The following is an 18520-nucleotide window of genomic DNA, read 5'->3' as shown; positions in this document are numbered from 1 at the left end:
TTTTTTAATTCTTATGAAAATTAAAATAAAGCTTTGTCTTAATTTTGTTTTGAAGCCTCTTCTCAAACACAGAGGAACCTCTTCTCTTCCAACACATAACTATATTACTCCACCTTGTATTTTATGAAGAAACAAACTATTCATAAAGCAGCCTGCATGTCATCTTAAATCCCTCTTTTACTCACCTGCAATATTATCTACCATACCTGATTTGAAAAAAGGACACAAAGAATGATAGAAAGGATGGAGATATTATCTTGACCTGTATTTTCATATATCAATGCAATCACTTAAATGATAATGTAACATTTTATCTGTCAGCTACTGTTGCTAAAGCAGCATGGTACTTCCATCTGAGCAGCAGTTTCTGCCAATCATCATATTAGATAGATATACTCTTTTTGAATCTATATATTTTTTTTCTTTTTTAAGAACAAAGTCAGCAATATATATATTTATTTATTTTTAAGAACAAAATCAACAGTTAAATAAAATGAGGCCTGAAATGACTTTGGTCTCTCTCATTTCCTATTCATGGTGTGTAGTTCAACAAATAACGTGTCTGTGTTTGATTTTATTATGTTACCGTGTGACCTATACAATCTCAGGAGACCAGTTAAGAGGGGAGATGAACATTATTCCATTAGTGAGAAAAATCAATAATAGTTACAAGCTTTATGCAATCTTTTGCAAAGCTTCTGTTTTCATAAAACATGAATTAATACTGAATCTTAGAAAACACACATTCTTAACTTTCCCCAGTCCAAAAAGTGAATGAAAGCTGTGTTCCATTCAGAATCAATGCCACAAGTCCTGTTGTAATGTATAAATATATCAAATGCAAACGTATCGTAGAACGGCCCGGGTTGGAAGGGACCTCAAGGACCATCATCAAGCTCCAACCCGCCCCCAAAGAAGGCAGGGCCACCAACCTTCACATTTAATATGTGACCAGGCTGCCCAGGGCCCCATCCAACCTGGTCTTGAACACCTCCAGGGATGGGGCATCCACAGCCTCTCTGGGCAGCCTGTTCCAGCACCTCACCACTCTCATAGTAAAGAACTTCCCCCTGACATACAACCTAAATCTTCCCTCCTTCAACCATTTCCCCTTCTCCTGCCTTTATCTATCCTTGTAAAGAGTTGACTCCCTTCCTGTTTACAGGCTCACTTTAGGTACTGAAAAGCTGCAATGAGGTCAGTCCACAGCCTTCTCTTCTGCAGGCTTAACAAGCCCAGCTCCCACAGCCTGTCTTTGTAGGGGAGGTGCTCCAGCTCTCTGATGATCTTTGTGGTCCTCCTCAGGACCCACTCCAACAGCTCTCTGTCTTTCTTGTACTGAGGGCCCCAGACCTGGACAAAGTACTCCAGATGGGGCCTCATGAGGGCAGAGTAGAGAGGGACAATCACCACCCTCTCTTGCTGGCCAACCCCCTTCTGATGGAGCCCAGGATACCATTTGCTTTCCGAGCTGCAAGAGCACAATGCTGGCTCATGTTAAGTTTGTCATCCATCAGGACCCCCAGGTTCTTCTCTGCAGGGCTACTCTCAAGGATTGTTCCTCCCAGTCTGTATGTATGCCTGCGATTCCTCCAGCCCAAGTGCAAAACCATGCACTTTGCCATGCTGAACCTCATTAGATTCACACAGGGCCACCTTTCAAGTCTGTTGAAGTCCTTCTGAACAGCATCCTTTCCTTCCATTGTGTCAACGTATCAATGTAAACAGTATCTGTATTACAATATTGGGTTGTTTTCAAGGTTAGGGGATAGGTTTGGTTTATTCATCCTTAAAACAATTGTTCTCTAAAAACTCATATCCATTAGAGTAAAATATGGATGGTATTCTTATCTGGAAATGCTAAATGCAGAAAACCTACACAAATGGAAAGCAGAGAGCAAGAGCCAAGCATTCTGTCTGGAAAACTAAAACACATAATCCGCATACTTTTCTGCCATTCCTGTTACCTTAGGCTCCTTTACTTCTTTTGCAAGATGAGAAACTTCACCATAAATTGGAGCAACAGGAAAACTAGCAAAACCGTAAGAGTAAAAACATTCTCAAAGCTCTGAACACTGATTTCTAACCACAGGATAACTACCATGTGGCCAAATGCACACTTGTACCACAGGAACAACTGGATGCTTCCATCACCAACTGGGACTGCTGTGCAACATGAAGGCTGACGTTCTGATGACTTTATAAGGATTAAATATTCAAAACTGAAAGCGTTAACTAGATGTGTACTTCAAGAGGAACTCACAGATGACTGATAGCAATTTGTACTGTATTTTCAAGTTATTTTTGAAATGTGCACTAATACTGCAGTTTGGCAAAGGAAGAAACTGTAAGTGTTACACCGGAGCAAAACTAACAAAAGAACGCATTTCTTGGATGATGCTTGTAATAACAAAAAATCATTATCTCCTTACAAAATAAACTGCAAAGCACAAAGACATACAAGTCTGGAGAAAAAGCCACCATGCCAAACATGCCACTGTCAGGGGCTGTGAAGTCACTCACACATAGGTCCGCTCTGCTTATTTCCCTAATAATTGCTCTTCCATACTGTTATGTTCATAAACGGCGTGCACACTACCTGCTTTGTTATTCATCAGTTGCTATGGCAGTATATAAGAAAGCTGACAGAAGCCTTTTTCTTAGTCAAACACAGAAGTAGAGCATTCCCAGTCCTGCAACAGGGAAGCTGCAAAAGCATAAACTCCAGGCACACCTTTCATCCTGTGGATCCATCTGGCAAACCAGCCAGGAAGCTGCTCAAATCCTTTTACAAAGGCAGCAAACACAACCTTTCAACCCAGGCATAGAGGAAGTTCTGCCAGACTCCGAAGAGCAGGCTCTGAACACATTGCAGGAAGGCTGCAAGTGGTACCATGAGCCACCTGAACACCATGTGCAGCGCTGGCACGCTCGCTAGTCCAGAAGTGGGATGCAACTCACTACATATGTTCTCTTCTTTTCATGATCAACATAAATTTACCTCTACCAGTTTCAAAAAACATAATGCAAAAGTATTGCTTAGAAGCTACCTAAAACAAAGATGAGTCACCAAAATAAAAACACAGCAACCAAAACACTGAAAAAAAAATCTCAATTGGTCTCTCTGTAGCTGTACAAACTCCTAAGGGTTTGGGTGCAAATAACTGGAGTCTGGCAAAGGAAAACCCACAGTACCAGTAGTGTTGGTACAGTGCCCACATCCACGTTTAGAAGTAGTATTTGATTTATGTCACTTGAAAGGGAAGGTCTCCGAAGTATATTAATAAAGCCTGACTGGAAGACAGCAGAAGAAAGAGAATGCAAAAGAGCACAGAACCTTCTAGTCAGATTACGTACAAACTAACTAAACACTCAGGGATAAGCACTTAGGCTGTGGAGGCTGTTCTCTTTATAAATTTTAGCAGAAAATAAACTATTTTGCCTCACACTAAAAAGAAAGGCACTTTTTCACATTCACTTTAACAGCAGAGCTGAGAATGAACCTATTCATTCTACCAATACCAGGCAATCAGTTTAATACAGAAGTTAGGCATCATTTTGCCTGTCTGCTAGAATTAAAGGAATCAGATAAGGACATGCTCTGGCACCATACAAGAAAGCATGTGTTCCTTGATTCTCCTTCATACTCCACTGGCCACAAAAAACAAGAACACCCAAAGAAATAGCCTGGCATCACATAACAGGTGGTAGACAGCCAGTGAGAGAATATGGCTCATCTCTTACAAATGTGTGGAGGTTAAAACACAAATTGCATCGTATCTCTCACAAAGAATAAGCAGCAAAACGAAGTAAATTTAAAGCAAAATCGTGCCCGTGGAATCTCCCAGGAGCAGCAAGAGCAAGTAAATAGCACTAAGACCAGGCACACTATGGCTTCATCTGGGTGATGTCTTAGCCCTTCAGCCTGCGCCTTCTTCCTTTCCAGTGCCATACTGTGAGACAACTCCTGATTCCAAGTCAGCTTATTAAGATGGGTTTTTACCACCCCTTGAAAAAAACAGGGCAAGATGTTTTGTACTGTTGTGGAGCCCGTTATCAAACTACAGAAATTTTTTGTAACTGAAGGCACAGTTTTGATCCCATTACTTTCAACTTCATTCACAAGATATCCCACAGATTTCAATGAGAAAAAAAAACTACAGGAAAACTCATTTGGCACCATAATTAAAGGGATTAGTGTCTGTAGCATATTAATCCCAAGAGCCATGTGATTAAAGAACAAACCAGAAATACTGTGTAACAAATTAAGAAGGAAGGTCTTTTTATCAACTCATTAAGAAATGCATAAGACATATCTGGATTGTCTACACTTCAAAATATTTACATCTTACCTGCAAGAATTTCTAATTAAATATTAACAAGCCGCCAAATCCATCATTCTCTTTTACGAAAACATTTTTCACAAGCTACTCAGTGCACTGCTCTCTGAATCTAGAGATGGAACAAATGGAACAGCACAGTTGAACTCCATAATTTCTTATATTCAGAATGTGCTAAGTCTGTATATACATACAAGTAGTACAGGGTATGCACTTAGGATATGCAGTGTTTTCAAAGTAAATTTTCACTGGCTTGTTCAAAGTATACTGCATTTTGCTTCAAGTCAACTTAAAGTGGCAAACATTTTCATGAATCATTCTTTCACGTGTATTTAAAAGCACTAACAGCATGAAAATCCTTTTTAGAGTAGAAGACTTAGCAAACATATTTTAATTCTGATCAGCAATATATGCACCTTAAGTAAACCTAAACTTTGGATTCAGCAACTTCCCTCAGTTGCTGGCACAATATTTTGTATGAGAGGTTTTTGAGTTAACACAAAAAAGCATAAAACACATGCAGTGAGTTTTGCCCTGGTGTCAGCTGCATTCTGATATATAGGTTATGATCTTTCTCTCTACCCTTCATCCCTTCAGAAGGGGACATCATGCTGAGAAACAACCTTGACCATCAGATAAACAGCAAGCATCATAAGCTCACCATGTCGCTTAAGCCATGAGCTGCCTTTTTGGGCTTAGTAACACAATAACAAAAAGCTCTTTGCATAAATCTAATTCTTAATTTTAATGTCCTTGCCAACGGCTGCACAATATTAATTACTTTTCTTGAGATGCAATCAGAAGCTCACCGAGATGAGTTACAAGTAGCAACCCATATGCTTCCTTATTTTCACTCAGCTCTGAAAAAAAGAGAGAGAGAAGGATTCTCTCATCGACTGAAAACATCTGGCAATTAAATGGATAACCTGAATAGGCTGTGGGTATCTTGAGTAAAAGACAAAAGTGTAAGGTCTAGGTATATTGTCTGTAGCAATGGTCTTTTTCAGAATGGTAGGAAACATTACTGACTAGGACAAGCATTATGTAAGCCTTTCTTGTACACTTTCCCACTCTGCAACAGTCTCTGTCTCAAAAAGAGTAGCACTATTTTTGTCTACTTTTCCTGCACAGTACATTATGTTTACTAAATCAACCTCATAACTCATTGTCCTCTCAAGGTAGGCCCAACTGCTGCTCTGAGATATGTACCTTGAAAAGCATATGTACTACCTTATACTAGAAGGGCTGAAACCACCTTTCGGATTTCCTGCACAGCAAATGATGCCCTACATGCTCTGGGAGCCCTGCACTCTATGTAAGGGACTTTTTGTGCAGTTATCAGTGCCATGCAATAACTATACAAAATAATGCACAAGTGGCAACCCACTAGCGCTGTTCCACTAAACGTTCCTAGTATGCATTTAATTGCTTGCCTTCCCTTCCCATCATCTAATTTCTCTTCCTGCACATACAACAACAGCCAAGAAAGTTAACCGTACATTACACACACAAATGCAGATAGCAAACAGCTCCCTTCACACGGGTCACAGACAGTTTTCTCCAGGGCCCAGATGATTCAGTTCCCCTGGGTAAAAATTTGGCCTTCAGTTTCCTTTTTTCTTCAACGTAGGCATTATACTCACTGCAGCACAAAAGTTAAAAGGTCAGAAGTGTACTCTAGGATAATTATATTTTGAATCAGCGTAATGGAATACTAGCTAAATCTCTAATGTAGAGTCAACCTAAGAGAACTAGGTCATACAAGATCTGTAAAAAGATATCCAATAAACATTTTGCAAGGATATTCTCAAAAAATGACAAAAACCCTTTCCAATACTGCTTCAGTCAGCAGTTTGTAGAAGGCATTTTAGAACAGGACATGTAAGCAAAGATATTAAAACATTAATTTTGCTCCTATATTCCAGTTTATCCCTGAGCTACTCCCAGGTTGTCAATAAAAGCACTGATTTGCAAAATCTTGCAAAAATATATTGCTTATTGGCTTACCGTAAAAAAGAGGCGCAAGTCTGTAAGTTTCCATAACTCACCTTCTTAGTCTTGTCTTACATTTAAGGATTTGTGGCCTCGACACCACTCCTTAAACGCAGTCAAGGCAAAACATCTGAAAGCTTTCAGAATGCCAGCATTTCCCAGCACTCTGAAGACTCCAAAGACTGAGCTCCTGGTCCCAGCACCTCTCTGTCTGTTACAGTTTGCAGTGCTGGAAAGGCAAAGCCATCGGAGCCACACGTGACTCAGGAGCCTCACAACCTGATCCACGAGTGGCTGCTAACCTCAGGGCCAACCTTTTCTCCCCATGCAATATTTATCAGTCTAATCAAACTTTCTCTACTGTGCAAAATCAGATGTACCTGGAATAGCTACTGTGAAAGAGTTTTTCCATTCGCAGCCTTATTCTGTACTGAAAGCATTTACGTTGTCCAGGTTCAAGTATTTCCTAAGCAGGCTAGGACAAGCTAAGGAGGAGCCTAGCTCTTACTGCATGTTTGAATGGAAAGTTTAAGAATATATTCTTGTATTTTAAGATCTACCCCACAGTAAATTCTACTACACCTTCAGAAATATATGCCCCCTGACACCAGGAAACAGGAGAGCCAAGTTTTCATTGTCTAGAATTTAATTCTGATGCTGGAACGAAGTAAATGTTCCACTTTTCAAAGATCATTCCAAAAAACAGTACTTCTGAAATAAAGGCAGTGTTCAGCTGCACGATCAGCTCATTTCATACTGCATAATTTAATCTTCTGTCCCAGATATTTTGATGATGTTTATCTTTGTCACCCCAGTTTTCCCTCACTAAGTACTTGTGTGCATACTATACGTGTCCTATCTCCCCCACAAGTTACTGAAGCGTTCTGCAGGCACAAACACAGATTGCAGGCATGCAAACACCACATTTTTCTGCTTGGTCCTACAGCCAGGGGCATTTCACAAGCCAAGAGATGCTTTCTTCCAGAAAGGAAACATACAATGAGATTGCTACTGCAGCATACCTGTGTTTGAGGGAAAGCATTCTTTCAGGGCAAAGAAAACAAAAAGGTGTTTGTAACATGAAACAAACTGATCATACAAAGCACATTTCATTGCCTGTGTCTTACTGCAGCTGGCATGGTACTACCTGACAAGAAAACAAAACCAGCCAGGAGATGTAATGGAGTGTTAAGTGCAGAATCCGCAACCAGCAAAGTGCAACCAACAGCAGCAGCTCCCCACGTTCTGTTCCTATTGCCTAATAAAACATGCTGCCACCATTTTACATCCAACTGCTCAGAATAAAGTGAAGTTTTATACCTTTTGAAGCAGGTTTCATAAGACGATGTCATTAGAATTGCAGTGCTTACATCCTATATACATACATCTAAAACATTCCAGATCTCTCTGATGAGCATAATTCTGCACTGAGCATTTGCCAGAACAGTGAAATGACACAGCATATTTTCACAAGATTCTGATAAATTTAAGAAAACTTACATCTGTATCCATTCATACCCTTAATGCAGTACCACAGCCTCAGCTGGCTTAACACCGCATTTCTGACTTACACTGCCAGAAATTTGATCCCTTCATACTAAAGTTGTACTTCTCCGGGTAGTGAAAACAGTGGAACACTCACCCATAGAATTAAGAGGCTTCAAGTATTGGAACTTAACAGAATTTTTAAATCCCTGGGACTATACAGAGAATAAATAAATATACAAATAAATATGACTTAAAAATTAGTTTTAAGTGACCATTATTTACTTATTAAGACTGAGATGTAGCATCTTGAAATATATATGTAATTATATTCTAACCTGAGTTCAAGTTCTAAAGGAAGGGATTCATTTTGGAAAGAAAAAAAAAAAGTTTTATTGTTAGAAAGTCACGTTGACACTTTTTGAGGTCATGCTCCTTCCACCAAAAATACTCATTTATTGACATTTTAATTAATTTATTTTATTTATAATCTTCAGAAGTAGCTTCAATACTTATGAACTGTCAGTCACTGCAAATTTAGAGATGGACAGCTGAATGGTAATATAAGCTCACTAAAAATAGGCTTGTTTTTCCTGGTTATTTTTTGCAGCCAATGGAAGTAGTCCACCAACTCTACTACAAAGACTAGAGGTAAAGATTGGGTGCCGAGGAGGGAAGAGGAAAAAGAACAAAAAAAGACCTTTAACTGTTATCCTTCAAATTGGTCTCAGAGGTATTCCTCTCATTTTGCATTTAGCTTCACCAATACCTCAAAAGAACTGTAGTTTCTTTTCACTGTATACCTCTGTACTGCTTACGTTGTTTTAGAGAAGGAGAAAAAAAAAGATGGTATCCAATCACAGTATCCAGTGCCCTTTCCTACATGTGCCACCAAACCCACAGCGTATGAATTATGAACCACTATCATAACGCAGCCTTTTTGAAACAGCTTCACATAAATCACACTGGTTTAAATGTCTCTAGGTTTTATTTCTCAACATGAATTTAAAGTTCTGTTAACCAAGATCTTAAAACCACACTTTTTCTTCTAAAGACTGACAACAATGGCAAATGCCATCTGTTCAACTCCGGATGAGAAATATTTAAAGCAGCCCTCAAAAATGAAAAGCAGGGGAAAAGCTCATCCAATATGACTGCCAAGCAGTTACATCAGAATTGCCTCAAACATTATTGCTAATGCATTTTCCTATGTTGACCTCTGCTGCTAGCCTCTGTGAGTAACTCCAGAAATAACCAGTATCCATCACAAAGAAAACCATGCGAGAGACCTAACAGGCTACTTTCACTTTGTTCTACCAACTCGTATTTTGGAAGTTCCACTTTTAACCACAAAATTCAGCCCAAGTACTGCATGCTTACGACCCAGCATAAGACGAGGCAGAGTGATGTTTTCCAGCTACAGTCACGTTTTCAGTGTATCTCATACAAACAGGTTAAAAAAAACAACTAAAAAAGTTTTAAAAAAAAGTGTTCACTGGAATTTGTTAGCTTTTGTGATATACCTGTATCACCTTTTCACTTCTTCAGCTGTAACAAGTAGAGCTAATCATCTTTTGTGGAATAAAAGCTAACATTTCTCAGTCTTTGTTTCAGAAGTCAGGGATTTAAGTGAAAAATAAAATAAATGAACAACAGAGCATCTTAACAGTCAACAAAAGTGTCATGAATTGTTAAATTCTCTTAAGCTGATGCAGGTGTTTTTTGACCATTATTACATATACAAACATATACACACGGTATTTAAGAGCAAATGCCTATTTCAGCAAGCCAAGAATATACTACAGTCAGAAAGCAAGAAGCAGGAAAACAATTTCAAATTTAATAGTCTAATCTCTTTCCCTTAATTTACTCACTCCAGGTCTGTCAGTAAACAAGCGATCAAGGAATAAACGTTAGAACACCATAGTTCCAGTATTGATATTTTGAGGCAGTTTTCTTCAAATGAAATAAAGGCATCCCACTTCATCTTATTTTTCATAGGATATACATAGAAAAGTACTGACAGAGTATATAAAAAGTCATTCTTGCTAACTGTTATTAGAAAAGCAGACAAGCACCCTCTACGTTTGAGGTGCACAACTGTAAGTGATTAGTCTGATTAGAAACAGCAACAAAAGCATATTTGACAAAGAAGTACAACTGAGATCTTCTGACACTGCAGCACTTCTTGTCATAGTATTTAACCAGTACCAGAAAAGAGTCTTGGGGACAGAATGGAAAGAAGGAGGAAACATAAGAAAAATAGATGCCTTTATTACAAGTATTTTGAACATCAGTATACGTACTTAAGAACTACCATATGTAGATCTTACTTGCCATCTTGGTCAGCACTTCATGGTTTTAAGCTGGTTGAAAAGCGTTTTGATTAAAAAAAAAAAATCACACAAGAATTTTCTATTGATTCAATGAATGGGAATATACCATAAGAAGTCATAAGGTGAAAGATTAAATCCAAAATCCCCTCCCTTAGGATAAAGGCAGCTATTAGTGGAAGAACAATAACAACTTTGAAAGAATTGTTTACATTTACACTACAACACACAAAAGATGAAACTGATACACTGCAAATCTTGCATTGATTCAACCAGAGTCAAAATTTCACATACAAAGACAAACCATCTAAACAACACTCTTAACTGCCATGAAAATGCTATTTCATGTATGGCCATCTTCACAAACAATACAGAGAGAAGTCACTCTAAAATGAATTGTAATTCAGCAAATATCTCTTTGTATTCTATTCAAAAAATGCTCTAAAATAATTGACAAAATCCTTTTTCACAATCCAACAGTGCTTAAATGATACATGGGTCAACCTGCACTCCAGCTGAATGATCTTGAAGACTCTCAGTACTGCACAGAGCAAGAAGTCCTGAGCCATTCCTGTTCCACTGTCGTCAAGCTGAAATACATGTATGTGTGTATACACACACACACACACACACACAGACTTTACTTAGACCGAAATGACAAAAGCAGGGCTATTTCTCCATCAAATAGAACAGAAAGATTGGCACACACCACAGTGACTTCTTAAAAGCCTTTAGAAATCACACATCTCCCACCATAAGAAGAATTTCAAGAGCTGGGAATGGGGACAAAATGTTTTTAAACACCAAATGTCTTTAAAACAAAAAAAAAAGTCAGTGAACAAGAATTACAGCTGTTATACTGCCTGAGGAGAGCATTTATGTTGTATGTTTGATGACATTTTATAGTGACTAATATTCTAACAACTTACTCTTAATAACTTACTCCCTTTACTCAACAGCTGCAAGCAGCTATCCTATTCATTTTTACTGGAATACATACAGCAACAAAGTAGTTGTTTAGAGTGAACTCCGTACTCCAGAAATCTATAATTAAATCTTCAAAATACTTAAATTCCCCTCATTAATTTCGTCTGTTCAGTAAATGCATTAGAAGAAAACAAAACATTCAATCACCACAGGCAGCCTATAGTCGTCAGCTCAAAGCCCCGCAGGAAATGTGCACCTCCCCTCCCACTGGGTATAGCTGCTAGCGTGCTTAACTACAAAGCACAAGTTCTCATTCTCAGCAGGTTCGTGGTCATTCAGAAAAAGCAAGACTACATGAACACAGTTCACCAAGATGTAAACAATGGTCTCCATGCTTCTTACCTTCAACAGCAGGGTTTACTGAAGAAATAACTGCATTTGAGCATCCTATTCAAGGATTTTGGCACACTCCTATCTTGTGCAGCACACTTACAAGAGATATGGAACGCAAAATGAGTTATAAACTCTTCCCTCAGATTTGTGTAATTTCTTACACACCAACAATTGTGTGGGAACACGTATGTATACATTAGCTCTATTTAAAATAAACAGAGAAGACACATGCTTTATACACACCTATTTTCTGAATACTATGTAAATCATACACCACAGATTCTGCTTTGCAATTCTGCAGTAATATGGAGTACAAGGAGGTGCACGTTGCTGTAGAAGGAGCTTTATATACAGTGCTGTGAAGTGACAGACAAGTAACCCTGCCTCTACGTACAGTGACAGATTTAACAACAGCTCTTCGAATCACAACTCAAGTGTCTCTTGCAAAATTCATTCTATTTTCGTTTTAAAAGCACCCTTTCTGAATCATGACAGCTTTCCTATTTTTAAAATAATCACAACATACTTAAAGTCTAAGGACATCAAACCACAAACTTCAGTCACAGAATACCTTCTTTCGATATAACAAATGGCTTTCTTAAGTTTGATGTTAGACTTCCTCTTCCCACCTCCAATTCTTTTCAAAGTGTCTTCTCTTTTTAACCGTAGTACTTTGACTCACACTTTTTAAACTCTACAAGATTTGCCTGTTCTCTGATTATGAAGTCTAGCAGACCCAGCAACAGCAAGCACATATGAAAGAGAAAAAACACATACAGTGCTGCTCCTGGATGCCTTCCCAAGTAGGTTGCATAAGATTGCTTTCAGCAAGCAGTTGTGCCTTTCTTTTACACACACCTTAGTTTTTTGTTTGTTTGTTTCTTTCTTTCTTTCATGAAGCTGTACAATCATTTGCTGAATGCACCTGAAGGTTTAGCATCCACCGCATCCTGCAGCTTCTCTCATAAATAAGGGTTTGGGGATTAGCCAAGTTGCTTGCTTATCTGGCATCAAAAATATGGACAGCCTATGTGATTGATTGAAGCACGTACTGGTAAGCTGTGATTCAGTAGACTACTCTAGAGAACAGCAAGAGAGACACAGCTTCACACAGTTGACAGAAACTACTCCTTTTGAAGACAGGAGTGGCTTATCTAAAAAAAATACATAAATGAAATGAGAATGTAAATATGTCCATGAGGGATGGCTGCAGCAGCTGCCACTCAAGAAAGGCTGTTAGTCTGCAGATAGCATCTGCAGGGATACCAAGGAATGGTACAAGGTGCCTGGAGAAGCAATACCTCATGTGGTAAAATGGTTTATTAAGTGGCCTTATTGCCTCCATCTCCACTACCAGAACTTATTGCATGGTTTTCTGGGTAGCCTGAAATTTGTTTGAAGCGTGACAAGGTATGGAAAATCCTAGGAGGCTTTAGCATCCATCTTCCTCCCCACCAACAGGTTTGATCAACTTTATTTGTTAATATTGTTCCAAACAGTTCTTACTCTCCTCCACTTAAAGGCTCTGTGACATCCTACTCATTTTTCCAGAACTCTACCATGAATCTTTGTTGACACCCTTTACTTTCTGTCCTACCAAATTTACATACCTGGAGCCTGTTCCCACGTTCTTTTTCATTCAACTAAACAAAGTGAGCTGACATGCTGAAGGAATTATTTCTAGACTTGAGAACCCTCCTGTATGAATATCCTCCAGCTGGTCCATATTCTACTCAAAGCACAAAACTCAGAATCAAGTATTTCTCCAAATATTCAATAAGGAACTCACCTTCCAACTCTTACCATTCTCTACACAATCGTGTTAAAACCAATTGCACCTTCCAGTGGTGCTTGAAGATTTTTTTTCTGTTAATTTTTGTTGGCTAATGCAAAAAGAATAAGACATCTGAGAGACAGAGAAATCATCATTTAAGTGCAATCACTAAAAAATCCAAAGCTCACTTTGTACACTCCCCTACCTGAAAACTCAGCAGCTTGCATTTTCAGACTGCTCTTTACAGAAAGCATACTGGAGAAGAAAAGTCTCTGAGAACAGGTACACTTGATTTGTGGTCTCTATAAACAAACTATGAATTTGAGCCAGGCCACATGTCCCTGCTATTAGGTTATAAAAATCATCTTAAAGTTACACTAAAGCAATATTTAGTAGCATTAAACATAATTTGAACGTTAGTGCTTGATTTAGCAAGTAGTGCCTTACTTGCTAAAAAAACAAACTAGCTATGGACAACAGAACTACTTGACATTAGCAATTAGCTTGCTATAGAAACAATGCATTTTATCTTTCATTTTCCCATCACTTATTTCACAGTAGGGAAGCTCTAGTAAATGAAGTGTTAGCTACACCACTCAGACACTCTATAGGAGCCAGGCAAGCTACCCAGAGCCTTCTAATGCAACCTTCTGGGAAACTAAAGAAACACTTTTAGGCAACTGAGTCAACATGAGGATCAAGAGAAAGCCAAAGAAATACATATGAAAGCTAGACCGGAAATGGGTTTGAAGCTGGATTGAGACCTATGAAGTTACTTTCTTAAAACATCCCATTGACGTGACTCAGAAAATCTGATACACAAAAAGCTTAGGAGAAATTCTGGAATAACATTTTTATCAGATATTAACACCTTTATGAATCTTTGTTTTCCCCCAAGAGCCTTAAGAGTAACATGTTTTATAACAAAAAAGAAAAAGCTATAGTTATATAAATCTAGTAATTTGCACTCCACTTTTTAACGCCTAATAGATGCAGAGAAGTACTGATCATCAATACATTTTCCCAGTTAAACATTAAACAAGGCAACAATGCCTCTGACAACCTCTAATCAGCTTTCATGTGCCTCTTCAAATCCTTAAAAGAAAAAAAGAAAATCGAGGCCACTTCCAAACGCGCAACTTGGCCACTACAGTGTTTGTGCAGGTACACATGCTGCCTCTGAACTCTGAGGGCTGTCACTACTAGAAAGAAAATGACAAACCTGCAACTGTGAAGCCATTTAGTGGTCAGTTATAAAGAACATGCTTCATAAGATGTTCTTTAACGTACACATGGTTTGCTTACAATTGAAACATGCTTAGAAAGCTGCAAAGCTTCTAGTTTCCTATCTTTGGAAGCAATCCAAACAATACAATTAAGGTTGGTAACAATATGATTATGGCTGGCAAACATTCTCTAGCTTGGTAACAACTTAAATATGGTTGTCAGTCATCTATGATGAAGTACCTCAATGCTTAAACAGTTATCAAATACTCTGTTTTTTTTTCTTGCGAGACCTCTGAATCATTTCATTATCTTGACACCTAAGCTTCAAAATCAGACAAATCTTTTATCCTAGGAGACAAAAGTCTGCTTTCATGAATTCCTTTTCCATCAAAACACTTAAAAAATATGAATAAAGTATTTCCATCTCAGTGTATTGATATGAGAATGGAAACGTGAAACCATCAACATGTCTTTGTCAGGGTTTCTTGGTGAGCTACAGAGAGCTCTATTTCTTCATCTCCCATCTTTTGACCTACAGCATGCCAAACATTACTATCTAAGTATTTTCAAAAAGGACAAAAATTTCTTATTTTTCTGTCTCTTTCTTTTAAATTGATATGGTAAAGTTTTTTGTTATTATTTACTGTGGGAAAAGGATTTATAAGCAACCACAGAATTAAGCTGAAAAAATTCAGACATTAGAATCCATCTAGCACATTTTTGAAGATTTTCTCTTTAATTTTTTCCTCTACAGGCTTCAAGCTTTCTTTTAAGCAGAATATGCTGTCTCTGTCTCCCCAGGTTAGTTTGTCTTTTATTGCTGATAGTCATATCAGCTGTATTCACATAATAGACTTGCCAAGTGGGACTGAATGTTCCATTGATTTGGAAATGTCCTGAATGACTAAGGCTTCAAGTTTTGCTCATGTAATTAATTTAATTGGTATCAAATATTCTTAGTTATTCAGATCATTTAGATACTTACAAACGTACTTAAAAATTAAGATTAAAGTGATGTTTATGTTAATTACAGTGTTCAAATAAAGTCAAACTTGAAATGCTGACTAATTGGATCTCACAAGAAATTTGGATACAGCAACCTTTTCAGAACTTTGCTGAGCTGTTTGGCAGGTAAATACTACAAAGAGATAACTAATTTTACAGATCAGTTTTATGCACAGATTTGTGGAGCGACAGAAAGGGGAAGGAAAATGCAGCAGGTAGTCCTGCCTGTCCACAAGGAGAAGTACATACAAATCCTGAACATGCTGAAAAAATAGCTAAGTCTGGCCTTTCAAAAATGTTCTGTTTTACATAACTACAGATCACATAAGAGTCTGCCCACATGATTTCCAAACAGCATTAATATAATTGCAGTAATCCAGAAAGTGTGCCTCTTCGTGTTACTGAAGAAAAGGGCCTGAAAATATTTTAAATATTTTTTCATGTCCAAAGCAGTGATTTTACTGAACTTAGGGTGCAAATCCTATAGTCAACAAGCTGCTAGAAAGCCGATAGCAAACTGCATGTGTTATATACATAGGTGAGATCTCTAACTGACTACTTACGAACCATTCTGACATTACCTCTTACATTTCATTTTCCACAGAAGGTGTCACAGAGCCATGTTTCTCCTCGGTTTCATAAGGAATAAAAAGAAAAAAAGAAAAAAAATGCAGGTGGGATTTATTTTTATGAAAGACATTGTTATTTTTCACTGAGCCAGAGTGAACGATGAGAACCGGTGCTGTTCCAGTGATCTTTCTTCCCAGCCTCAAAAATAGCAGAGGAGGGGCAGCGGGGCACCAGGGACAGTTGTCGGCTTCGGGTTTGTTTTTAAGAGGAGGAGCAGCAGAGCGCAGCGCGGCGCAGCGAGCCCGCGCCCGGAGATGTGCGGCGCTGTCCCGGCAGCGCGGTGCTGAAGGCACCGGAGCACTCACTGCGTCCCTCCGCACCTCCCGGCAGAGAGCACCTCCACGCCAAGCGTCAACTTTGTGCCTACAGCGTTAAGTTTCTCAGTTGTGCGTACTGCCACCCAGAACGCCCCTGGAATTAAGATTTTCTTCCTATAGGAAAAGATAACTCAAAGCAGGCAGAAAGCGGTGCCACATAATATTTAAATAACGCCCTTTTCCTATACGCTGCTAATTGAGGGTGGAGGGAAAGAGTCCACGGAGTCAAGTGCATCAGGCATCAACCGCATATGGTGCCAAATCTGTTAACTCATTCATTGATCCTGTATCGCAGCCTCGGGGAATACCTGACTTCAGAAATGAAATATAAATAAAACCGATGTAAAATAATTAGGGAAAGCCAGAGATACTCACGCCGATATAAACACCCTTAAAATGACGATTTTTAAGCACTTAATATTTTTAAGTTACCGTTATCGGAAAGCGCTCTTTGCAGCCCTCCAGCGGTGAAACACAAAGCACAGCCCGACAGAGCCGGCCCGGCTGCGGCTGCCGCGCGGAGCTACCTGCAGCTTCGGGGGGCATCTCCGAGAGCCGGGAACCGGCACGCTTGGCCAAAGAGAAGATCCACGTAAGAGAGAACGTCACTTTAAAATACCGAAGGAAACAAAGGGGAGCGCGGTGTCCCCGCACAGAGCCGCCCCGCGTTATTTGTTCGCCGCCAGCGACGCTGCGGTTGCCCCGGAGCGCCCCGCTCCCCCGGGACACGCGGCTGTAGCACCGCAAGTACCGACCCGCTTCCTTGGCTTACTCTCTGCTATTCCTAACTTGGAGAAAGTTAAGGCAACAAAGAATCACTGTCCTCCCGAAGTTGGTCAACGCGCGATCATTCGCGGTAAACAAACCAACCCAACAAAAGACAGCGCTAACTGAAGTTTTCCCCTCACACGCGAAGAGAAAAAAGGTGAACGCCCACGTACAGCAAAAACAAAGCGGAGGAGTTCGTAAGGGCGTGCAGCGAGCCGGGCGGAGCGACCAAGTTCCGCCGCGGAGCAGCGCGGGGCGGCAGCGGACCCGGGAGCACAGCCCAGGTGCGAGCCGCCGCGCTCCGCCCCGCTCCCCGCATCGCCCCACACCTCCGGTCGGAAAAGTTGCGGGCAGGGAGCCGGAGCCAGGCCGTCCCCGACGCGTCCCCAGCGACACCCGCCCCGCCCGGCCCGGTACCTGCCTTTGGCGGCGAGCAGACAGCCCGGCGGCCCGAGCAGCGGCCCCAGCAGCAACAGCAGCAGCAGCGCCGCCGGCCCCCCGCAGCGCCGCCGCATCCCCGCCGCGGCGCCGGCCCTCCACGCGCGACGCGGCGCCCTGCGCGGCTCCGGCTGGCTGCGGCGCGAGGCGGCGGGCAGGGAGGCGGGAAGGAGCCTGCCGCCGCTCCCTCATTCGCCCTCGCGGCCAACACCGGGGCGGCTCCGGCTCCCGCCCCGGGACCGCGGCGACGTCACGGGGAGGGGAGACATCAATATTCATGAGCGGGGCGGGGGGCCCCGAGCTCGGGCGCCGAGGGACGGCGCCGCCACCGCGCCCGGCCCTGAGGAGAGCGGGGCGGGGCCGCGCGCGGGCTTGGGGGGGGCTCGCGCACCTGCGCGCGGACGAAGAGGGCTCGCGCACCTGCGCGCGCTCCCCCAGGGGTGAGGATGGGAGGCAGCGGGAAAGCCCGGGTGCGCGTGGAGCTGCGCGGGCTGCCCCGGCTGTAAGGGGTCGGCTATACGCGAGGCACGAGGAACTCCTGCAGGGGCGCCGGCTCCCCGCGCAGGCCGCTCCCTGCTCAGCTGTTGCTTTGTTGGTGCCCCAGCCCGTGCGTTGTGCATCACTGCTCTGGGAAGCGAGCGTGGCAGGAGGCACAGCTGATACACGGCTGCTCATCGCGGAGCTGCCTGCTTGTGCGCCTCACGGATGGCAGCGGGCCCAGGCTGCTCTGCCCGCGGTGGGAGCCTTACTGAACGCCGGGTGCCAAAGAGCGAGGATCTGTCCAACATATGGCCGTGCCACAGCTGTCTAGGTGGCATCACAGCTATTGCACAAGATTGGATGGGTGTGGGTCTTTCCTTTAATCCTTTCCATTTCTTTCTGTGTATGGCT

At 41.2% G+C, this 18520-nt stretch overlaps 1 protein-coding gene across 3 annotated transcripts in view; it reads right to left on the bottom strand.

Moving 5' to 3' along the window:
- Positions 1-17968, bottom strand: part of CLSTN2 (calsyntenin 2) — a 304706-nt gene extending 286738 nt beyond the window's left edge. For 2 of the 3 annotated variants that reach the window (XM_015277049.4, XM_046898580.1), the window contains exon 1: positions 17613-17968. In XM_015277049.4, the coding sequence (XP_015132535.2) occupies positions 17613-17706 (94 nt within the window). In that variant the 5' untranslated portion in view covers positions 17707-17968. The remainder of the gene's footprint in view (positions 1-17612) is intronic. The other variant, XM_040705896.2, reaches the window with a different exon arrangement.
- Between the last annotated feature and the right edge of the window lie 552 nt (positions 17969-18520).

Source organism: Gallus gallus, chromosome 9 (genome assembly GCF_016699485.2).
Source record: "Gallus gallus isolate bGalGal1 chromosome 9, bGalGal1.mat.broiler.GRCg7b, whole genome shotgun sequence".
NCBI lineage: Eukaryota > Metazoa > Chordata > Aves > Galliformes > Phasianidae > Gallus > Gallus gallus.
This window is presented reverse-complemented; position numbering and strand designations above follow the sequence as displayed.